At 44.2% G+C, this 25658-nt stretch overlaps 1 protein-coding gene across 1 annotated transcript in view; it reads left to right on the plus strand.

Moving 5' to 3' along the window:
* The window catches only part of LOC144692683 (putative voltage-dependent R-type calcium channel subunit alpha-1E), a 902642-nt gene that overhangs the window by 814380 nt on the left and 62604 nt on the right, over positions 1-25658 (plus strand). The window contains 4 exon segments of the mRNA XM_078561778.1: positions 2740-2846; positions 7430-7526; positions 21034-21194; positions 25046-25180. Of these exon segments, the coding sequence (XP_078417904.1) occupies positions 2740-2846; positions 7430-7526; positions 21034-21194; positions 25046-25180 (500 nt within the window).

Consider the following 25658-nt stretch of genomic DNA (forward strand, 5'->3'; position numbering starts at 1 on the left):
CTCTACATCCCCGTCCCTCACCACAGTGTCCGGTCCCTCTATACCTCCAGCCCTCACCACAGTGTCCAGTCCCTCTACACCCCCATCCCTCATCACAGTGTCCGGTCCCTCTATACCTCCAGCCCTCACCACAGTGTCCAGTCCCTCTACACCCCCATGCCTCACCACAGTGTCCAGTCCCTCTACACCCCCATCCCTCATCACAGTGTCCAGTCCCTCTATACCTCCAGCCCTCACCACAGTGTCCAGTCCCTCTACACCTCCATGCCTCACCACAGTGTCCAGTCTCTCTACACCCCCATGCCTCACCACAGTGTCCAGTCCCTCTACACCCCTGTCCATCACCACAGTGTACAGTCCCTTTACACCCCCATCCTCCACCACAGTGTCCAGTCCCTCTACACCCCCGTCCTCCACCACAGTGTCCAGTCCTTCTACACCCCCATCCCTCATCACAGTGTCCAGTCCCTCTACACCCCCATCCCTCATCATAGTGTCCAGTCCCTCTACACCCCCATCCCTCATCACAGTGTCTGGTCCCTCTACACCCCCATCCCTCACCACAGTGTCCAGTCCCTCTATACCTCCAGTCCTCAGCACAGTGTCCAGTCCCTCTACACCCCCATCCCTCATCACAGTGTCCAGTCCCTCTACACCCCCATCCCTCATCACAGTGTCCAGTCCCTCTATACCTCCAGTCCTCAGCACAGTGTCTACACCCCCATCCCTCACGAGAACATTCTGCACCTTACATTTTCTTTTTGAACACCAGCCCAACCAGTCCCTATTCAAGTGTCCGCTTGGCTCGGAGGGACTCTGTCCTCGGAGGGACTCTCACCTCGGAGGAACTCTGTCCTCAGAGGGACTCTCACCTCGGAGGGACTCTGTCCTCGGAGGGACTCGGTCCTCGGACCGACTCTCACCTCGGAGGGACTCTCACCTCGGAGGGACTCTCACCTCGGAGGGACTCTGTCCTCGGAGGGACTCTGTCCTCGGAGGGACTCTCACCTCGGAGGGACTCTCACCTCGGAGGGACTCTCACCTCGGAGGGACTCTGTCCTCGGAGGGACTCTCACCTCTGAGTCAGAAGGTTGCTGGTTGGCATCTGGCTCCAGAGAGCTGAGCTAATAATCTGGGTTAACATCTCCGGTGCAGTACTGAGGGAATGCTGCACTGTCATGGGTGCCATCTTTCAGATAAGATGTTAAAGCCTGCTTTCTCGGGGATTGTAAAAGATCCCAAAGCAATATTTAAAGGAGGATAGGGAAGTTCTCCTTACTGTCCCAGTCAATATTTATCCATCAATGAATTATTTAAATTGATGATTTGGTCGTTATTACATTGTGCCTTATGGGATCTTGATTTCCCTGTTTCTTACAGTGACTACTCCTCAAGACAGCTTCAGTGGCTATGAAGTGTTTTAGGATGTCCTGAGGTTATGGAGGGTACTGCAGTAATGCACAATCCTTCATTTAGTGTTACCCTCTTCCGAGTTTACATTATCAGCCAAATACCTGGAAGAAAAGGTCTTTAAAACCAAATGTTTCACAGATATTGTTTGGGGAATGTGCCACTTTTAACCTTCAGATCTCCGTGTGATTCGAGAGCCCCACAATGTTCATTCCCCCCAAGCACGGCAATGAGCTTTCAAAACAGCCACTGCAATCATTTATTAAAAAATAAACTCCAAGCCCATTAGCAGGGCATACTGGGTACAGGCATAACTTAGCTTAATGAAGTTGATGAAATAATTAGTGAAAGGTCAGGTAACCAGCTGATGAAACGAAAGCAGGCACCATGGCTTTACAGAGGACAGGTCCAACATCATCCATTCTTTCAAGGTAACATAGCATTTTGACAATGAGGGAGCTGCATGATACAGAGCACCTTCAGTTCACAGGCCCATGGAAGCATCTCTTACAAATGAAGGGCAGCAGTACCCAGGTTAAGATATAGATACATTGCAAGCTAATTGCACACACACACACACACACACACACGTCTATTCATGTAGTGTTCCTAATGTAGTGAAAATCTTATCACATACTTCACAGCAGGAAGAGGAGATAAGAGCAGAGGTGATCAAAAGTTAACTCACAGAGACAGCAGTAAAGTAGGATCTTAAAGGTGCAGAGAGAGGGAGGGACACAGATAGCTTTAGAGAGGCATTCCCAGAGTTTCAGCAGCAGTGGGGCAAAGGGGGTGGGAAATGAACAGGTGGGATTGATGGGGTCAGGCGATCGTCGAACTGAGGATGATCAGAGGATAGGAGGAGCGAGATTATGAAGGGGTTTAAATGTCAGGATGAAATTTTAAATTGGCGGTGTTGCCAGCCTGGGTGTCAGTGTAGATCAGTGAACTCAGTGGTGATGGTTATAATGGGGTTTGATGCGGATTAGAATTGTACACGTTCCTGTTTTCCATCACTCCTCCACTGGCTGCCACAGCTTCAGCTGCTCAGGCTCTGAGCTCCAGAATTCTCCCCTTATCCTCTACACCTCTCTCTAAAAATATTTCCGAAAATTTGCCCCCTTACTCATCTGCCCTAATATCTCCTTATATGGCTTGCTGTTATCTGTTGTACAATGATGCTCCTGTGAAGGCCCCTCAGTGTGTTTTACTAACGTTAAAGGTGCTATTTAAATGCAAGTCCTTGCTAATCTCTAAGAATTAATAGGTGACCGAGCTGAAATGTGAATCAACTACCGACTGCTAATTTTGGTGTGATCCTTTCTCTAGATGATAGATATTGGTTTGATTTTCCATGAAGGCTCGTATTTCCGGGACATTTGGAACATTCTGGATTTTATTGTTGTGAGTGGGGCCCTGGTCGCATTTGCATTCACGTAAGTGACTGACAGTAAGCAGAATGCTGGGTCAGGTTAGGCTGCTTGGTGTTAATGCATGGGGTGGGGGATGGGAGGGACGGCGGATGGAGGTGTTAAAATGGGGGAGGGGTTGAATACAGAGTAAAGCTCCCTCTACACTGTCCCCATCAAACACTCCCAGGGCAGGTACAGCACAGGGTTAGATACAGAGTAAAGCTCCCTCTACACTGTCCCCATCAAACACTCCCAGGGCAGGTACAGCACAGGGTTAGATACAGAGTAAAGCTCCCTCTACACTGTCCCCATCAAACACTCCCAGGGCAGGTACAGCACAGGGTTAGATACAGAGTAAAGCTCCCTCTACACTGTCCCCATCAAACACTCCCAGGGCAGGTACAGCACGGGGTTAGATACGGAGTAAAGCTCCCTCTACACTGTCCCCATCAAACACTCCCAGGGCAGGGACAGCACGGGGTTAGATACAGAGTAAAGCTCCCTCTACACTGTCCCCGTCAAACACTCCCAGGGCAGGTACAGCACAGGGTTAGATACAGAGTAAAGCTCCCTCTACACTGTCCCCATCAAACACTCCCAGGGCAAGTACAGCACGGGGTTAGATACAGAGTAAAGCTCCCTCTACACTGTCCCCATCAAACACTCCCAGGGCAGGTACAGCACGGGGTTAGATACGGAGTAAAGCTCCATCTACACTGTCCCCATCAAACACTCCCAGGGCAGGTACAGCACGGGGTTAGATACAGAGTAAAGCTCCCTCTACACTGTCACCATCAAACACTCCCAGGACAGGTACAGCACAGGGTTAGATACAGAGTAAAGTTCCCTCTACACTGTTTTCATCAAACACTCCCTGGGCAGGTATACTAAGGTGGATTTACATAAAATTTTTATACTTTTGTTGATGAATTGTTCAAATATTGAAGCTGTAAAAAATGGCTGTTGGGCTGATAGTCAAGAATCATTGAAAGAGGTAACGAGGAGTGTGATTGTTTGTAAGAAGACTGTGCACTGTGCGAATGGATGTGCCACCCAACCATTTGGCAGAGAGTGGCAGTGGGGCAGATGGAGGGTATAGGCTATACCATGATGCATCCAGGAAAATGTCCAACTAGTGTTGGCAACTCTTCAGAGGAGACTGCATGTGCACTGTCTGGCTTCTCACGCTGCCGCTTGTCTCTGTACATGTGCTGAGATCTCCATGTTAATGCTCACTTGGCTCGAAGTATGATGGCCCTACTAACCCTGCACTCTTGTCTTCTCTCCTTTCTTCAATGACTCCTGCTTCACCTTCTAAAGGAATCTTATCGGGTAATTATAATCCACATCTGTCTGTGTCTCAGCCTGAGGACTCCTCAGAGACTGACATGTGTCAACTACTGGATTGGGATCCCATGATGTGTGCTTGAATATTACTGTTGGGGTGGGGAGTCTGATTTCACTTGGGGACAATTGTTGGGGACTTAGTTAGGGCAATGTGGTGAAAAGGAAGCTCCATGGGATTCATCGCTGAAAAAGGCACAAGCCTCATTGGGCTGATTGCCCTCTCTTCTTAAATGTTCTTTATAGCTAACATTGTCAGAAGGAAAATGGTCAGATATCTTCACACTAACCAGGCTATGGGGAAATTAACAATAATTGTGTGTTATACATCTCTGAAGTGTTTAATACCAGTTTGGTGGGTACACGTTTCTGCGTGTTTAATGCCCCTGTGTTGTCAGTCTCAGTGTTTAATGCTTGGGTGTTTTATGTGTCTATGTGTAATACCACTGTCTGATACATGCTAATACCCCTACGCTAATACCCTGCATTATACATCACTGTGTTTAATACCCCTGTGTTGTACATCTGTGTTTAATACCCCTATATTATACAACTGTGTTTACTACCTGTGTGTTATACATATGTGTTTAAACCCATGTGGTACACATCTGTATTTAATACCTGTGTGGTATATATCTGTGTTTAATACCCATGTGTTGTACATCTCTGTGTTTAATACCCATGTGTTGTACATCTGTGTTTAATACCCATGTGTTATATATCTGTGTTCAATACCCGCATGTTATACATCTCTGTGTTTAATACCCGTGTGTTTAATATCAGTGTGTTATATATCTCTGTGTTTTATACTCATCTGTTATATATGTATGTTTTATACCTGTGTGTTATACATCTCTGTGTTTAACACTTACCTATTATAAACCTCTATATTTAATAACCCTGTGTCATACATCTCTGTGTCTAATACCCGTGTTATACATCTGTTTTTAATACCTGTATTATACATCTCTGTGTTTAATACCTGCGTGTAAAATATCTCTGCATTTAATACCCGTGTTATATATCTATATGTTTTATACCCGTGTGTTAGGCATCACTGTGTTTAATACCCATGTGTTATACATTTGTGTTTAATACCTGCATGTTATACACCTCTACGTTTAATACCCGGGTATCTGAGTCTAACACCGTGTGTATCTGAGTCTAACGCCGTGTGTATCTGAGTCTAACGCCGTGTGTATCTGAGTCTAACGCCGTGTGTATCTGAGTCTAACGCCGTGTGTATCTGAGTCTAACGCCGTGTGTATCTGAGTCTAATGCCGTGTGTATCTGAGTCTAACGCCGTGTGTATCTGAGTCTAACGCCGTGTGTATCTGAGTCTAACATCGAGTGTATCTGAGTCTAACACCCTGTGTATCTGAGTCTAACGCCGTGTGTATCTGAGTCTAACGCCGTGTGTATCTGAGTCTAACGCCGAGTGTATCTGAGTCTAACGCCGAGTGTATCTGAGTCTAACGCCGTGTGTATCTGAGTCTAACGTCGAGTGTATCTGCGTCTAACACCGTGTGTATCTGAGTCTAACACGGTGTGTATCTGAGTCTAACACGGTGTGTATCTGAGTCTAACACCGTGTGTATCTGAGTCCAACACCCTGTGTATCTGAGTCCAACACCCTGTGTATCTGAGTCCAACACCCTGTGTATCTGAGTCCAACACCCTGTGTATCTGTGTCTAACACCCTGTGTATCTGAGTCTAACACCGTGTGTATCTGAGTCTAACACCGTGTGTATCTGAGTCTAACACCGTGTGTATCTGAGTCCAACACCGTGTGTATCTGAGTCCAACACCCTGTGTATCTGAGTCCAACACCCTGTGTATCTGAGTCCAACACCCTGTGTATCTGAGTCCAACACCCTGTGTATCTGAGTCCAACACCCTGTGTATCTGTGTCTAACACCCTGTGTATCTGAGTCTAACACCGTGTGTATCTGAGTCTAACACCGTGTGTATCTGAGTCCAACACCATGTGTTATACATTTGTGTTTAATACCTGTATAGCATACATCATTGCTTAATTGCTGTGTGTTCTATAACTGTGTTAAAACCCCCTGTATTATTCATAGATGTTTAATGCTTGATTTTACATCTATATTTAATCCCCGTGTGTTACACTCCTGTGTTTAATGCCTGCATGTTATTTGTCTGTGTTTAATGCCTATGTGTTATAATCCTGTGCTTAATGCCTGTGTGTTATTTGTCTGTGTTTAATGCTTGTGTGTTATTTGTCTGTGATTAATGCATGTGTGTTATTTTTCTGTGATGAATGCCTTTGTGCTATATTTCTATGTTTAATCCCTTTGTGTTATACTCCTGCGTTTAATGCCTGTGTGTTATATGTCTGTGTTTAATACCTGTGTGTTATATGTCTGTGTTTAATACCTGTGTGTTATATGTCTGTGTTTAATACCTGTGTGTTATATGTCTGTGTTTAATACCTGTGTGTTATATGTCTGTGTTTAATACCTGTGTGTTATATGTCTGTGTTTAATACCTGTGTGTTATATGTCTATGTTTAATACCTGTGTGTTATATGTCTGCATTTAATACGTGTGTTATATGTCTGCGTTTAATGCCTGTGTGTTATATGTCTGCGTTTAATGCCTGTGTGTTATATGTCTGCGTTTAATGCCTGTGTGTTATATGTCTGTGTTTAATGCCTGTGTGTTATATGTCTGCGTTTAATGCCTGTGTGTTATATGTCTGCGTTTAATGCCTGTGTTATATGTCTGCGTTTAATGCCTGTGTGTTATATGTCTGCGTTTAATGCCTGTGTGTTATATGTCTGCGTTTAATACCTGTGTGTTATATGTCTGCGTTTAATACCTGTGTGTTATATGTCTGCGTTTAATACCTGCGTGTTATATGTCTGCGGTTAATACCTGTGTGTTATATGTCTGCGGTTAATACCTGTGTGTTATATGTCTGCGTTTAATACCTGTGTGTTATATGTCTGCGTTTAATACCTGTGTGTTATATGTCTGCGTTTAATACCTGTGTGTGACGTGTCTGCGTTTAATACCTGTGTGTGATGTGTCTGCGTTTAATACCTGTGTGTGATGTGTCTGCATTTAATGCCTGTGTGTGATGTGTCTGCGTTTAATGCCTGTGTGTGATGTGTCTGCGTTTAATGATTGTGTGTGATGTGTCTGCGTTTAATGCCTGTGTGTGATGTGTCTGTGTTTACTGCCTGTATGTTATGTGTCATTAGTGTTTAATGTCTGTATGTTATTTTCACCTACAGGGGCTCCAGTGGGAAGGATATTAACACTATTAAGTCTCTACGTGTTCTGCGAGTTCTCAGGCCTCTTAAGACTATCAAGCGACTCCCCAAACTGAAGGTATGGACTTCATTTGCAGAGCATTTCTGACAATACCATGTCTGGTATTGGCCCCATAACATGGACATTACTCACTATTTCTGTGAAATTTCCTCTGTTGTTCTCCCGAATCTCCAGATCACTGACCCATACACATCTTCACATCTCCCTCTCACTTCATTGATCTAATCTCCAAATTCTCACACCATCTCCTGCCCCAACCAATATTTACAGTAGCTCAAAGCTGTGGAAATTACCAGCACAATGATCTCTGTAGCACATGTTAGTGCCAAACCGGAAAAGAAACAGGGATATTGATCAGGCATACCAGTAGCTACCCAGGCCTCTTAATCACACAGTCATTTCTTGGTTAGTCAGGGCAGATACACTTCCACCAATATTCACACCACTCCCTAGGAGGATTTAGACATTAAACTAAGAATGCTGCTTCAGTAATTGCCAAAGTTGCTATAAAATCCCTCAATTCCCAGTATTAACATATGAACATTGGTTTCAACGTTGATAGAGAGATCTGTCATTCCTTGGTTTCCGCACGTCTCCCCAACTCCTTATGGTTCGGGTAGCCACCTCGACAGTTGTCTCCTTCTAACAGCGATCCCAGTTCTTGTGCTGGCATGTTGATTATATGGCTACCAGCAAAAGTCTTTACCTCTCTTGTGGCTGTGTTTCATTCCAAATCCATTGCCCACATTGCAACATCCAGGCCAAGAGGAGGCCATTCAGCCCCTCAAGCTCTTGCAGCCAGAAAAATCATGGCTAACCTATCACAACTCAACGTACCTCCCCTTTACCCATATCCCCTGACAACCTTAATGCCCAAAAATCTATTGATCTCTGAATTGAATAGATTCATTGACTAAACATTCACAGCCCCTTGGGGTAGGGAATTCCAAAGATTCACAATTCCCTGAGTGAAAGAAAATTCTCCTCACCTCAGTCCTAAGTGACCAACACCTTATCCTGAGAGAGTGTAACCTCTAGTTCTAGATCCTCCAACCAGTGGAAACAGCTTCTCAGCCTCTACCTTGTCAAGCCCTCTCACAAACTTATGTTTCTATGAACTCACCTCTCACTCTTCTCAGCTCCAGGGGAATATAGACCCAACCTGCTCTATTTGTCCTCAAAGGAGAATCCTCTCACATGAACATAGGAAATAGGAGCAGGAGTTGGCCATTCGGCCCCTCGAGCCTGCTCCGCCATTCAACTAGATCATGGCTGATATATCTCAACACCATTTTTCCACACTATCACCATATCTCCTGATGTCTTTAACCGTAAGGTTGGACGGGCAGCGAAAAATTTAATTCAATTAGATCTTTAATGGCCTTAGTAGGCCTGTTAATTGTCAGCGAGCACCCACCGACTGAAATATCGGGCGAGTACACAATGATATCAGGACGCTTGGCTGGCATCATATCACGTCATTTTACATTCGTTCAGGTCGGGTGCGCGACACTGACGAGTGCAATATTCTGGCCCAGGTGTGGTTTCACTGATGCTCTGTAGAATTGGAGCAAGACTTCCTTACTCTTATACTCCAAACCCAATAAAGGCTTACATATCATTTAGCATCCTAATTGCTTGCTGTACCTACATGTTAACTTTCTGTGATTTGTGTACTAGGCATCCAAATCCCTCTGCATACCAATATGTACTAGTCCCTCATGATTAAAAAAAATTCTGTTTTCCTATTTTTCCTATCAAAGTGGATGATTTTACATTTCCTCACGTTATATGCCACCTGCCACCTTCTTGTCCACTCTTCTAATCTGTCTACAGCCCTTTTCAGCCTTGTTTTTGTGTGCTCCTCACAGCTTACTTACTAACCTTTGTATTGACAGCATACCTGGATATATTTTTTCAGACTGGAGGAAGCTTTGTAGTGGAGTTCCCCAGGGGTCAGTGTTGAGTTCCTTGGTCTTTCATATATATGTATATAATATAATTAATAACCTATACCTTGGTCTAGATGCATGAATGATACTAGTACATTGTTCATTTGGACAGCCAGCACAGACACAGTGGGCCAAATGGCTGTAACAATTCTGTGATTCTATGATACATTATACTCGGTCCCCTTGTTAATGTCATTGGAATACATTATAAATAGCTGGGGCCCCAGTTCTGAACTTTGCAGCACTCCATTAGTTACAACTTGCCACACTAAAAATGACCTATTAATTCCTCCTCTCTGTTTTCTTTCCATTAACTAATTCTCACTCCATGTGAATGTATTACCCCATATTCCATGAGCCCTAATTCAAATGTAAAATACAATGGTGGTAATTTGAAATAAAAACACAAAATGCTGGAAATACTCAGCAGGTGTGAAGAGAGGAACAGGGTTTCAGGTTTCAGGTCGAAAACTTTTCATCAGAACTTGGGTAACATGGTATATTAATCATGGTATGGTAAGATACACAGGTCGAGGGCATTACTTGATAAATTACCTAGAGCACTTATAAAGAAAGACTTGGGTAGCTCCTCGTTAATATAATGGTTAGCGTTGCGGCCTGTCATGTGGAAGACCAGGGTTCAATTCCCCAAGGGGGAGAAGTCGTTGCCTAAATGGTTACTTGCCAAAGAGGCTGATGAGTGGCCAAGTGGATAGTGTCCCTGCCTCTGAGCTCTGGGTTTGAATCCTACTCCAGGACTTGACGGCCATGGAAGATGCATTCATAACAGGTTGATTATCAACTTGTCAATCTTGCCACTACACCTATGGCAGGGGGTAGGAGCGGGCATCAGCCATGCTTGGTGTGGAGTGAAGACCCTCAAGCTATAGCTGCTAGTGACCTGTTCTAGGAAAGATGTCTGGGACACTAGGGATTAGTAGGCAGGAGGCAGCCATATGTAATGCTGCTTTCTGGAAGTAAACCTATTAACAAGAAAAGTATTAGCTTCTAGTTTCATACTTCACCACTGGGCCTGGTGTCAGCTTAACATGGCATGACATGTTGTGCCTGTCTCTGGAAAAAGGGAATGAGATTAAACAGTTTCTGTGCATAGACAGCCTCAGTGATGTCTCTTATCCAGCAGTAAACTGCAAACTGTGGGATGTTATTTATGTCTCCAGCATAGCCTGGGAGGAACAAAACACAAAAGTACATAGCCAAGGTCATCTTGACAGTCACAGGCAATGATCTTTGTCCTGCTCTGAGGTTGGAGTTATGGCTGCCGCAGATGGAAGATTTCAGTGATAACCCTTTTAGTGAGCATTCTTCCCTGCTGAGGTTGAGGTAAGAATCTAGCTGCTAAAGTCCTGGGTAGATATGTCCTGCTGCTGAGAGCCCTTCTCTCCCTTCCTTCCTCCTCCTCCCTCTTCTAGCAGCTTGTCCTTCTCAGCGTGGCCTCTCTTCATTCTCCTGATCATGCTCAAGTCAAGAGGAAGCCCTAGTAGGCCAACCAAGTCTGGAAAAAACAAGTTTCAGTAAAAACTTCTAAATCAGCGCACTTCAGCACTAGATAGACCACTCTCAGTGCACTTCTGAAACTTTAGTCAACCAGAGGAAAGTTCCAAAAACAGTGACAATTTTATCTGTAGCTAGAAAAAATAAAGCAGCAACTAACCTGTAAACAGTTGACATTGCCAATAAGCAGTGGTGTTGGGGGAGGAGTGGGGGCTGTGCAGTCGAGGGGAGGGGGATGGTGGCTCTTCATGCTGTTTAATGTTGTGCTCAGCTGTTAGATGTTAAGGCAGGGTGTAGGCTGGAGTGTCGAGTTTGAAAAGGTCAATGCAGGCTTCAAACCAGCCTACTCCACAAGCTATTATCGGTCTTTAAATATATCTCTGCTATCCACTTAATAATCCATGTGGCAACGAGTTCCACATTCTAACGGAAGAAAAAGCAAAATACTGCAGATGCTGTAAATCTGAAATAAAAACAAAAAATACTGGAAAAACTCAGCAGGTTTGACAGCATCGTAGAGAGAGAAACAGAATTACCGTTTCCAGTCCATATGACTCTCCTTCAGAGCTAAAGAGAAGCAGAAATGAGATGGAGTTTATACTGTTGTGGGGCGGGGGGGAGGGGGGGGTGTGGTGGAGCAAGTAAAGCTGGATAGAAGGCCACCAATAGATGGGGGCTAAGGAGAGATTGACAAAGATGTCATGGACACAAGACAAAGGCAGTGTTAATGGTAGTGGTAAAGACTAAATAAGGTGCTGATAGTGGCATAAAGGCGTGAAAGTAGAATGTGTTAATGACAGAACAAGGGTCAGCACTATGAAAGAACAGCTGGCCCGATGTGGGGGGTCCGGGGGAGTGGGTAGTGGTTGGGGAAAAAGGATATAAAGGGATAAAGAGGAATTTAAAAGGAAAGATAAAAATGAATTTAGAAAAAGATAAGTATAAAAATAATTAACTTTAAAAATGGAGGGTAAATATGGAGGAGAGAGTTCATAGTCAGAAGTTGTTGAACATGGTGTTAAGTCCGGAAAGCTGTAAAGTGCCTAATCAGAAGATAATGTGCTGTTCCTCCAGTTTGTGTTGGGCTTCACTGGGACAATGCAGCAGGCCAAGGATGGACATGTGGACGTGAGAGCAGGGTGGTCTGTTGAAATGGCAAGCTACAGGAAGGCCTGGGTCATGCTTGTAGATTGAGCGAAGGTGTTCCACAAAGTGGACACCCAGTCTGTGTTTACTCTCCCCGATGAAAGCAGTGTTTGCCCACGGAGAGTGAGGAGGGAGGAGGTAAAAGGGCAAGTGTTGCCACTTCTGTGATTGCATGGGAAGGTGCCATGGAAAGAGGATGAGGAATTGGGGTTGACAGAGGAGTGGAGCAGTGTGTCATGGAGGGAATGGTCCCTGCGGAATGCCGCCGAGGGGGTGAAGGGAAGATGCGTTTGGTGGGGGCATCATGCTGGAGTTGGCGGAAATGGCAGAGGATGATCCTTTGAATGCGGAGGCTGGTGGGGTGAAAAGTGAGGACAAGGGGGACCCTTGTTAGGAATCCATCCAATTCTCTCAGTTCCTTCACCTCCGTCGCATCTGTTCCGATGATGCAACTTTCCAAAACAGCACTTCTGACATGTCTTCCTTCTTCCTTAACCGAGGTTTCCCCCCAACTGTGGTTGACAGGGCCCTCAGCCATATCCGACCCATCTTTCATGCCTCTGCCCTCACACCTTCCCCTCCCTCCCAGAACCATTATAGGGGCCCCCTTGTCCTCACTTTCATCCCACATTGAAGAGACCAAACGCAGACTGGGTGACCACTTTGTGGAACACCTTAGGTCTGTCCGCAAGCATGACCCAGACCTTCCTGTCACTTGTCATTTCAACACTCCACCCTGATCTCATGCCCACATGTCCATCCTTGGCTTGCTGCATTGTTCCAGTGAAGCTCAACGCACACTGGAGGAACAGCACCTCATCTTCCGACGAGGCACTTTACAGCCTTCCGGACTTAACAGTGAGTTCAACAACTTAAAACTGTGAATTGTCTCCTCCATCTTTACCTCCCTTTTTATATTTTATTTTTCATTTACTTATTTTCATACTTCTCTTTTATTCACTTTTTATCCCTCTTTATCTTTTTTCCCTAACCACCCCCTCCTCCCCCCACCCCCACACAACAGGGCCACCTTTCACTTGTTCAACCTGCTCTTTCACAGAGTGCTGACCCTCATTCTGCCATTAACACATTCTGCTTTCTCACCTTTATGCCACTATCAGCACCTTCCCTAGTCTTCATCACTACCATTAACACTCCCTGTGTCTTGTGCCCATGACATCTTTGTCAATCTCTCCTTAGCCCCCACCTATCGCTGACCTTCTATCCAGCTTCATCTGCTCCACCCCCTGCCCTCCAACAATATAAACTCCATCTCATTTCTACTTCTCTTTAGCTCTGAAGAAGGGTCATATGGACTGGAAATCTGAACTCTGTTTCTCTCTCCACAGATGCTGTCAGCGCTGCTGAGTTTTTCCAGCATTTCCTGTTTTTATTCCACGTTCTAACCACTCGCTGGGTGAAGAAGTTTCCCCTGAATTCCTTATTGGATTCATTAGCAACTATCTTATATTTATGGCCCTTGATCCTGGTCTCCCCTGCAAGTGGAAACATCTTCCCTATTTCTACCCTATGGAACCCTTTCATAATCTTCAAAACCTCTATTCCTCAGTCTTCTATTGTCTAGGGAGAAGAGCCTCAGCCTGTTCAATCTTTTCTGATAGTTATAACCTTGCTGTTCTGATGCCATTCTAATAAATCTGTTTTGCACCTTCTCCAATTCCTCTATATCCATTTTATAATATGAAGACGAGGGATGTTCACAGTACTTCAAGTGTAGTCTAACTGGGATGCGATACAACTTTAACATATCTTTTCTGCTGTTCAATCCCAATCCCCCAGGAATAAGCTCCAGTGCTTTGTTTTCACTTTTCATGGTTTTATCTACCTGTGACATTACTTTTAGTGACTTCCGTATCTAAACCCCATTTGGACACCTATTTTCCAAACCAAGATGTGCTGCCTCACATTTGTTGATATTTGAAGCTTCATTTGCCAATTACAGACCCATTCTGCAAGTTGATTAATGTATTCCTGTACTTTATTGCAGTCCCCTTCGATATTAAGTACAGCTCCTGAATTGGTGTCATCCACAAATTTTTAAATTGTGCTTCCAATTCCCAGATCCAAATTACTTATCTCAATGGTGAACAATCCTTGTGGAGCACCAATTCCCAGCCAATCTGAGTAATTTGCCAATCTGTGTAATTACCTTTAACTCCTACTCTGTCCTGAAACCATTTTGATGTCCATTCTACCACTTCTCCCCTGTCTCCACATTTTCTGACCTTGGTCATAAGTTTCCTACACGATACATTATTGAAGACTGTTTGGAAAACACAATTCATTGCATCAACTATACTACCCTTATCTACCCTTCCTGTTACTGCTTCAAAGAATTCACTGAAGTTGGTCAAGCATGACTTTCCTTTTGGAATCCATGCTAACTTTAGTACATCTTTGAAGGATTCCATTACCTTTCCTGCCTCTGATGTTAAGCTAATTAATTCCCTGGATTTGTTCTAACTCCCTTTTATATAAGGCGATGCTGTATTACAGTTCACTCAGAGAGTCCAAGTTGCTGTGGCAACATGCACTTTTACCTGTATGTTGTAGCCTGAAGCTATGGATAGTAATGGTAGCGGCTCCAATTTTCTTTCCATCACATGGCTGACCAGGAATCTCTCCCACTCTTACCGCCTGCCAGTTGATTTACATGTTGATACTCAACTTGCTTGGTTACATTATGAATGCATCTTCTTTGGCCATCCAGTCCCGGAATGGGACTTGAGCTCGGAGCTTCTGGCTCTGAGGCAGGACTGTTACACACTGCACCACAATACCCCCTTTTTAAATATAGGAATCATATAAACTGTCTATCAGTCTCCTGACGCTATTTCTTTTTCCAATTAATTTTTATGTATATGAATAATACCTGTGCTATCTCTTGCTTTCTATAATATGTACGGATGCAATTCATCTGACCCAGGGTCTTTATCCTCTCTAAGTTTGATTAGTTTATCAAATAATCTCCCTATTTCCACCTTAGGATTTCCATCCTTTCTGATTTCTGTTTCTAGTGGTGTCCACCATGTTAATATAGCCTGATAAATATTGAAGCAAAGTAATGATTGAATATTTCTGTCATTTTGCAGCCATTACCTATAAGTTTATCATATCTCCCTATCCTTATTTGATTCTACTTATATTGTTTGTGTCTGTATGATAATGCACTATTCCTTGATCATATTATTTTGTAGACTCTCTTTTCCTTCCTAAATGTTTTTTTTTCCCTAACATTTCCATATTTCCTTTTCTTATCCTCTCCTTTGTTGTCTATGTATTTCAGATATGGTATTTTCTTTTATTTCTGTTTTACCTTTATTTCTTTATTTGTCCATGGTGAGTGAGCTTTTGTTTCTCTTGGGATACATTTCTCCTGTACTCTATTGATCACCACTTTACATGTTTCCCGCTGCCACTGTATTCTTTTGTTCTTCTGTAAATTATTACGTTTGTTTTCCCTAGTTTCATTTTTAATTCCTTGGTATTATTTTATCCAAGTCATCACTTTGGTCTTTGTCTTACCTATATTCTTCTCAATCTTGATCCTAAACCTTCATATGTTGTGATTGTTTTTGCCTAGATGTTCCCCTAGACTTTCCCTCATCGCACATGAAAAGAAATGAGAAGTGAGAGTGAGGGATGATATGATATGAAATTATATCATCTCTCTCATTCTACCTCTTGGAGGGTAGTGGTGGTTCAGGGAAGAGTAAATTTACAAGTCTAAAGAGAAAAGTCAAGTCTGTAGAGCAGAGTAGGGATTAGGGTAAGATTGAGCAGAGTTTGTTCAGAAGAGACAGATTTTAACAACAATAATAGAGCATTAGTGACTATGGTCACATCAGGGAAAAATAGTAAGAAGTTAAAATTAAGAGCACATTATCTGAGAGGATGGGGCATTTGTAATAAAATAGCACAAATTAACGTCACAATACAGATATAAATGAAAACAAAATACAGCAGATACTGGATATCTGAAATAAAAACAAAGTGCCAAGAAACTCAGCAGGTCTGGCAGCATCTGTGGAGGGAGAAACAGAGTTAACGTTTTGAGTCCAATATGACTCTTCTTCGAAGCTGGAGTTTGGAGACCCAAAGATATTGGACTCAAAATGTTAACTTTGTTTCGCCCTCCACAGATGCTGCCAGACCTGCTGAGTTTTTCCAGCACTTTCTGCAGATATATATGAGCTTGATCCAATAGTTAATACTGAGACACCATTACAAGAGTCATCGAGGTTGAGAATTGAGAATTCCAGGTTATTTGACTTTTCGAGAAGACAGACAGAATGGAAAATGAACTGTTGTCCTGGTAATGAAAGATTAGATAAAGACAGAAGAGAAGAAGGATCTTTATCCAAAATATCAGGATGTAGAATCAAATGGGTGGAGCTAAGCAATAACAAAAGGCAGAAAACATTGATGGGAGAAGTTTATAAGGCCCATAATAATAGTTATAGTTTTGAATGGAGCATAAGTCTGAAAATTAGAGCAGCACATAACAAGGGTGATCCAATAATCATGGGGGAGTTTAATCTTCGTATAAACTGAACAAACCAAGTTGGCAACTACAGTTTAGAGGACAAGTTCTTGGAATGCATTCAGGATAGATTTCTAAAACAATAAGTTGAAGAACCAACTGGGGAACAGGCTATTTTGGATCTAGTGCTGTGTAATGAGACAAGGTTAATTAGTAGTCTTATGGTAAAGGATGATCTGGGGAAGAGTGATCACAATATTTGGAATTTTGTTTTGAGTTTGAGAGTGCTATGGTTTAATCTGAACCTGGAATGTTTTTAAACAAAGTCAATTATTTAGGTATGTGGGGCAAATTGGCTGAGTTAGATTAAGAAATTATGCAAAAAAATATAATTTTAGATCATCAATGGTAGATATTTAAAGAGATAATTCAAAAGTGTTAAAGACAGGGTCTGGAGAGATGAACTGAAATCCTCAATTCCTTTCTGTTACTGTCCATAATCAGTGTGGGTTTTTTTTTTAAGAGGAAGTTCCTATCCACCAGGGTGTGTAGTCAATTTAGAAATGACAGCAGCAAGCTTTTGTGGGTTAGGGAGGGTTATTTATTCACATATTCAATCCAAAAGCCTAATCTCTACATCAGTCACTCCCACACGCACAAGAAACTAGTTTACTTTTACAAGTTGTAAACCAAAAGCACAGTTCATAGTTCACATGTTGTGTCCATGGTAGAAGAACAGTCGCTGTGGGGTCAATAGAGAGAGGAGTCTTTGTCCACTCCTGAATTGTAGTTCACATGTGTTCAGATAACTGACATCAGATATCCAGAATATTACAGGATTTCTCCAAAGAAATGGATGTTCAGCAGGGCATAGAGCTTGGCACTTGTGGTTTTGTATCAGGAGGCCTGGTAATGAAAGAGGCAATATCTTGACACAGAAACAAAAATAGCTGGAAAAACTCAGCAGGTTTGACAGCATCTGCGGAGAGGAACACAGTTAACGTTTCGAGTCCGTATGACTCTTCATCAGAACTAAGGAAATGTAGAAATGAGGTGAAATATAAGCTGATGAGGGGGGTGGGACAGGTAGAGCTGGATAGAGGGCCAGTGATAGGTGGAGGCAAAGAAGAGATTGCCAAAGATGTCAGACAAAAGGACAAAATGGTGTTGACGATGGTGATGTTACCTAAGGAATGTGCTAATGGTGACATTAAGGGTAGAAAGCAGGACGAGCAAGGGACAGATGGCCCTGGTTGGGGTGGGGTGGGGGGAAGAGATCGAAATGGGCTGAAAGGTGGAGATAAAATGATAAACATCTTTGGCAATCTCTTCTTTGCCTCCACCTATCTCTGGCCCTCTTTCCAGCTCTACCTGTCCCACCCCCCCTCAACCAGCTTATATTTCACCTCATTCCTACATTTCCTTAGTTCTGATGAAGAGTCATACGGACTCGAAACGTTAACTGTGTTCCTCTCCGCAGATGCTGCCAGACCTGCTGAGTTTTTCCAGCTATTTTTGTTTTTGTTTCAGATTTCCAGCATCCACAGTTTTTTGCTAATACCTTGACAGATGGGCTTAGAGTTTGGAATCAGGCTGGGAGGCTCTTTAAAGATATATGGCTTCCAGGTTCTTAAAGGCAAGGATGGCACAACGTTCTGCTGCAGCGGCTGTCTCTTTCGGTGTTTTCTGCAGACTGTCCAAGTCTTTCTGGGTCTTCAGATAAAACTCATTATTTCCAGCCGGTCAAGTAACCAATACTGGTATTGCCCGCCCATATTGGCTTAGCTGAAAGCCATTGCTACACAATGGAGATAATACAATGGACCCTTACTCAGGGTGAATTGGTTTCTGCTCAGTCCTCATTGTCAAAGGGTTCCAACTCGGAGACATGGGGCAGAATTTTAATGTCAGCGGGTGGGCACACGCCCGACCCGATCAGATGCGAAATTGCACAAGATGATGTTGGGCGAGCCTGATGTTATCCCGCGCTCGTGTGATATTTCAGTCGGCAGGCGTGTGGAAAAGTCAGAAGCGCGCCCGCCGACAATTAAGAGGCCAATTAGTGTAATTAAAGTTGCAATTGTCTCCAGTTTTTGTGGTCCGTCCAACCTGACAGTTGGCGGGCGGGTGAATCGGCCAGGCGGCCTTTGCATTTTTCATGAAATCTCATCCAAGGGCGGGATGAAGTTTCCATTATTAAATAAAGAAATAAAAATCTATCGGCAGTATTTTTATCATCTACGTGCTGATTGTGATGCTCAGATATTTTTCTCCTGATTTTAAAAGCTTTATTTATTTGATTGTTTTCAGGTCTTCAGCTCCCTGAGGCAGCTCTCTGCCTTCAAGGAGCTTTCATTCAGCGCTTACCTGCGCCCATGCTTACGTCAGCGCCAGCGCCAGCCCTCCTCCCACCCCCACCCCTGCAGTGCTGACCATTTCAGCGCATGCTTCGCACTGGTGGCCGTTAATTGGCCAGCCAGCATGAAATCGTGGTCGGGGGCCAATCACAGTCGGCGGTCCTTCCCCAGCCGATCCTAAACCCGCCAGTCGTGCCCGCCCGCCGACCTAAAAATTCTGCCCATGGAACCTGGGCTTGCGTTTTGGGCAAATCCTCAAACATTAACAAGTGTGAATTCCACAGATTGTATTCATCTGATATGTCCATTCCAAGGGAGGCCACCATCAAGGATGGGAAATTAGGAACTGTCTGGAAGTTTCAGATGGTCTGTGTTGAAGTTACAAAGATCACCTGACTCTTGGTGGCCATATTAAAGGTTTATCAGTGTCCAATTTAAATAATAAATAGCTTCAGAAACTTCTGTACGAACACAGAGTCCATATTTTAAGTTATCAATAGGACATCAATTCACTGGGCATGACAAATCTTAACACATATGCATTCCCTTGAGGAGTAGAGGCTCCATGGGAAATGTAGGCTAAGCCAGGCTAGAGAAGTGAAGATTCTTATTAGATTCAAAGAAGAGTTACATCATGTTGCAACAAGGAGTGAGAATATAGGTGGGGTATTTGGGTATCAGCCAAAGATGGTCAAGAAATTGTTGGAAGGAGAAATTAGACTGATGTTTACAGGGGTGAGAAATGGAAAAACAGATTGTTAAAACTTCCGCATATCAAAAATAAATTAGTAAAAATAAATATGGTTCCCTTGGAAGCCGCACAGGAGAAATTATTATGGGGAATAAGGAAATGGTAGATACATTAAACAAATATTTTGTGTCTGCCTTCACAATAGAGAACACAAAAAACATATGGGAAATTGTTACGAACCAAGGGTCTAATGAGAGTGAGGACATTAAAATAATTATTCTGAAAGAAAAAAAGTACTGGACAATTCTCTGGACTCAATGGCCTACACCCTAAGGTTTAAAAGAGGTGACCACAGATGTAGTGGATGCATGAGAATTCCCCAGATTCAAGGATGGTTCTCATACATTAGAATATTGCATATTTAGATTGGCAAAAGACATTCAATAAGGTGACACACAAGAGTTTGTTGTATAATATTAGAGCTTATAGGATTAAGGATAATATAGTAGATCAAGGATCACAGAACACAAAGTAAGAATAAACAGGTCATTTTTTGGGATGGCAGGGTGTAACGAGTAAAATACCGCAAGGTTCAGAGCTCGAGTTTCAGCTATTTAAAACCTATATCAATCACTTAACTGAGGGGGCTGAATGTAATATACCCAAGTTTGCTGATGACACCAAGTTAGGTGAGAAAGTAAGCTGTGAGGAGGATGCACAGAGAGTGGAAAGAGATATGGACAGGTGGAGTGATTTGGCAAGAAATATTGTGTACAGCTCTAACCTCCTTACTTAAAGAAGTATATACTTTCCTTATGGAGGGAGCACCCAAGGCTCTGAGGAGAGGTTGAGCCTATATTTTCTGGAACTTAGAAGAATGAGAGTTAATCTATTGAAATGTGTAAAATTCTTGGCGGGTTTGAAAGGATAGATACTGTGAGGCTGTTCCCCCAGCTGAAGAGTCTAGAACATGGGGGTCACAGTCTCAGGGTAAGGGGTCGATCATTTAGGACTGAGTTGAGAAGAAATTCCTTTGCTCAGAGCATTGAGAATCTTTGGAATGCCCTATCCCGGAGAGCTGTGGACCTTTCATTTTGACTATCTTGAAGACTGAGATTGATAGATTTTTGGACACGATTGGAATTGAGGAAAGTGGGATTGGGTGGAAAGCGGAGTTGAGATGGATGCTGTCATGATCTTATTGAATAGTGGAGCAGGCTCAAGGGGGCTGCATGGACTACTCCTCCAATTTCTTATGTTCTTAAGCCCTGATTCAGCTTCATATCATCCAGCACTCCTTGTCTCCCTTTCGGGAGTAACTAAGGCATAGATTGCAAGGGGGTCGGTGGGCTTAGGGCTTTGTCTTGATGTTACGATGCCTGTGGTATTCTGGTTTCAGGCGGTGTTCGACTGCGTGGTGACATCATTGAAGAACGTGTTTAACATCCTGATAGTCTACAAACTCTTCATGTTCATCTTTGCAGTGATCGCTGTACAGCTCTTCAAGGGCAAGTTTTTCTACTGCACAGACAGCAGCAAGCTGACTAAAAAGGAATGCAGGTGATGGAGGTCTCTCATAACTCCGAGTGTATTGCATGTGGTTACACTGTACACACACACACATGTACACTGCACGCATCATACACACACACCACACCACACCACACTGCACGCACCATACACACACACCACACACACTCACACTGCACACACCAGACACACACACACACTGCACGCACCATACACACACACCACACACCAGACACACACTCACACTGCATGCACCATACACACACACCATACACACTCACACTGCACACACCACACAGACACACACATGTACACACCATACACACAACCTACACACAAACTCACACATCCCATCCACTCCTACACACACACACACACTCACATATCCTATCCCCGCCTAAACACACCCCACACCGCACACAAACTCACACATACCATCCACCCCTCCCCACACACACAGAAACACACTCTATCACACACACACACGCGCGCGCGAGCACACAGACACTCACGCATTCTTTCACTCTCACACTCACTCACACAGACACACGTCCCATCCGCCCAACTCACTCACTCAAACACACAAGCACATACTCACGCATGTACTCACACACACACACCTCATACCCCATACACACACACCTACCTACAGACACACATGCAGATACTGCAAGTGTTCCCACACACGCACACGCACTCACACACACGCGCGCGCACTCAGAGAGTACTGCATGTGCTACAGTGAATACTACACTACAAACATGTAGTCTCACAGCAGGAACCAGAGTTCAAAAATACTTCAGCTGTAACACCCTGAAGTGATATGTGTGTGTATGAGTGAGTGTTTGCATGTGTATCTATATAACACTTCGGAACATGTGTTTATGTGCTCGTGTGTTTTTTTTTTCATTCATGGGATGTGGGCTTCGCTGGCTGGGCCAGCATTTATTGCCCATTCCTAATTGCCCTTGAGAAGGTGGTGGTGAACTGCCATCTTGAACCGCTGCAATCCATGTGGTGTAGGTACACCCACAGTGCTGTTAAGGAGGGAGTTCCAGGATTTTGACCTAGCGACAGTGAAGGAATGGTGATATATTTCCAAGTCAGGATGGTGAGTGGCTTGGAGGGAAACTTCCAGGTGGTGGTGTTCCCATCCATCTGCTGACCTTGTCCTTCTAGATGGTAGTGGTCATGGGTTTGGAAAGTGCTGCTGAAGGAGCCTTGGTGAATTCCTGTAGTGCATCTTGTAGATGGTACACACTGCTGCTACTGTGTGTCGGTGGTGGAGGGAGTGAATGTGGATGTGGTGCTAATCAAGCGGATTGCTTTGTCCTGGATGGTGTAAAGCTTCTTGAGTGTTGTTGGAGCTGCACTCTTCCAGGCATCACACTCCTGACTTGTGCCTTGTAGATGGTGGACAGGCTTTGAGGAGTCAGGAGATGAGTTACTTGCCACAGGATTCCTAGCCTCTGGCCTGCTCTTGTAGCCACAGTATTTATATGGCTAGTCAAGTTCAGTTTCTGGTCAATGGTAACCCCCAGGATGTTGATAGTGGGGCGTTCAGTGATTGTAATGCCATTGAACATCAAGGGGGCGATGGTTGGATTCTCTCTTGTTGGAGATGGTCATTGCCTGGTACTTGTGTGGCGCAAATGTTACTTGCCACTTGTCAGCCCAAGCCTGGATATTGTCCAGGTCTTGCTGCATTTGGACATGGACTGCTTCAGTATCTGAGGAGTCACGATTGGTGCTGAACATTGTGCAATCATCAGCGAACATCCCCACTTCTGACCATATGATGGAAGGAGGTTCATTGATGAAGCAGCTTAAGATGGTTGGCCTGAGGACACTATCCTGAGGAACTCCTGCAGTGATGTCCTGGACCTGAGATGACTGACCTCCAACAACCACAACCGTCTTCCTTTATGCTAGGTATGACTTCAACCAGCAGAGAGTTTTCCCCCTGATTCCCATTGATTCCAGTTTTGCTAGGGCTCCTTAATGCCACACTCAGTCAAATATGGCCTTGATGTCAAGGCCGGTCACTTTCACCTCACCACAGGAGTTCAGCTCTTTTGTCCATGTTTGAACCAAGGCTGTAATGAGGCCAGGAGCTAAGTGGCCCTGGTGGAACCCAAACTGGGCGTCAGTGTACAGGTTATTGCTAAGCAAGTGCTGCTTGATAGCACTGTTGATGACCCCTTCCATTACTTTACTGACGATCGAAAGTAGACTGATGGGGCGGTAATTGGCCAGGTTGGATTTGTCCTGCTTTTTGTGTGCAGGACATACCTGGGCAATTTTCCTCATAGCCGGGTAGATGCCAGTGCTGTAGCTGTACTGGAACAGCTTGGCTAGGGGCACGGCAAGTTCTGGAGCACAAGTCTACAGTACTATTGCCGTAATATTGTCAGGGCCCATAGCCTTTGCAGTATCCAGTGCCTTCAGCCATTTCTTGACATCACGTGGAGTGAATCGAATTGGCTGAAGACTGGCATCTGTGTTGCTGGTGACTTCTGGAGGAGGCAGAGATGGATCATCCACTCGGCACTTCTGGCTGAAGGTTGTAGCAAATGCTTCAGCCTTATCTTTTGCACTAATGTGCTTGGCTCCCCCATCATTGAGGTTGGGGATATTTGTGGAGCTTCCTCCTCCAGTGAGGTGTTTAATTGTCCACCACCATTCACGACTGAATGTGGCAGGACTGCAGAGCCTAGATCTGATCCATTGGTTGTAGAATCGTTTAGCTCTGTCTGTCACTTGCTGTTTGGCATGCAAGTCATCCTGTTTTATAACTTCACCAGGTTGACACCTCATTTTTAGGTATGCTTGATGCTGTTCCTGACATGCTCTCCCTGACATGCTCTCCTGTGTGAGCTTTGATACATGGCTCTGCTGTCATGGAGCCTTCTTTATTTTCCAAGCTGTAATCCTTGATCAACCCATATCCCAAACATTTTATTTTCAAGCAAAACATGCAGTACATCTTTCAGTTCTTCAACTCTCAGCTCCATTTCCTATGAAACTATACTTTTGTGCTCAATCGGCTTAGGAAAGTGTCCTCCCATTCCAGGTGCAGCTCTCTTTCAGAATAAGTTCTTAAAAGGGCTGCAGCCTCGCTTGGGTGACAGAGCCCTCAGTTACCCTACTACAACGTGTGTGGGTGTGCATGTATGTTCCTGCGTGTCATGTGTATTCATTGGCGTGTGTGCATATGAGTGTGCACAAATATGTGTGTGTGTGTGTATCTTGCACACATGCAGATGTGTATGTGAGTTTGTGTGTATCTTGTGCATGCCTGTGTGTGTGTGTATGTGTCTGTATTGTATCTTATGTACAACCAGAAGTGTGCGTATGTGTGGGTTTCTGTGTAAGTTTGTGTGTATCTTGTGCATGCCTGTGTGTGTGCGCGTGTGTCTGTGGGCTTGCCTGTGTGCAAATGTATTAATGTGAGTGTGCATGTGTGTGCGTCTGTGTGTGCATATGTGTGTGCGTCTGTGTGTGCATGTGTGTGTTCATCTGTGTGTGCACATGTGTGTGCGTCTGTGTGTGCGCATGTATGTGCGTCTGTGTGTGTGCAGGTATGTGCATCTGTGTGTGCATCTGTGTGCGCATGTGTGCGCGTCTGTGAGTATGTATGTGTGTGCATCTGTATGTGTGCATGTGTGTGCGTCTGAGAATGTGCATGTGTGTGCGTCTGTGTGTGCGCATGTGTGTGCATCTGTGAGTGTGTATGTGTGTGTGCATGTGTGTGCGTCTGTGAGTGTGTATGTGTGTGCACATGTGTGTGCGTCTGTGAGTATATATGTGAGTGTGTATGTGTGTGCACATGTGCATATGTCTGTCACTTTATGAGATTCTTCTTTTCTGACCCCATCCAGAGGCCAGTATGTGGTTTACGAGACAGAAAATAAAGTTGTTGACCGTGAGTGGAAACGTTATGACTTTCACTATGATAACGTCATCTGGGCCCTGCTGACACTATTCACCGTCTCCACTGGAGAGGGTTGGCCACAGTAAGTACCTGCTAACCAGCAGACAGTACCATCATTGGCATATCGGAAAGAATTGAAAAGGAACCTTTGTCATCAACGAATTTGAATAAGGCTCCTTACGCCACCAAAAAACCATACCATGAGGGCATTGTGCCGAGACAGGGGTTAGCCTTGAGTTTAGAGTATCAGGGGTTAGGCAGGATAGGGTCGATAGAAACAAATTATTTCCTGTGGTGGGGGATCTAGAACAAGGGGAATAACCTTCAGCTTAGAGCTAGGCCGTTGGGAGATATTGTCAGAATATAGTTCATCACATCAAGGCTTGTGGAAATCTGGGGCACACTCCCTCAAAAAGCTGTGATTCTGGGGGACAACTGGAAAAGGTATCATGGTGGACAGACTCAAGGGTCTGAATAGTCCTTGCCTATTCCAAAGTTACTGCCCTATCTCTAAACAGATAGGAACTGATTCAGTGTACAGATATCTCCCTGAGAGAGAG

This window comes from Cetorhinus maximus, chromosome 17, assembly GCF_964194155.1.
Source record: "Cetorhinus maximus chromosome 17, sCetMax3.hap1.1, whole genome shotgun sequence".
NCBI classification, from domain to species: Eukaryota; Metazoa; Chordata; class Chondrichthyes; order Lamniformes; family Cetorhinidae; genus Cetorhinus; species Cetorhinus maximus.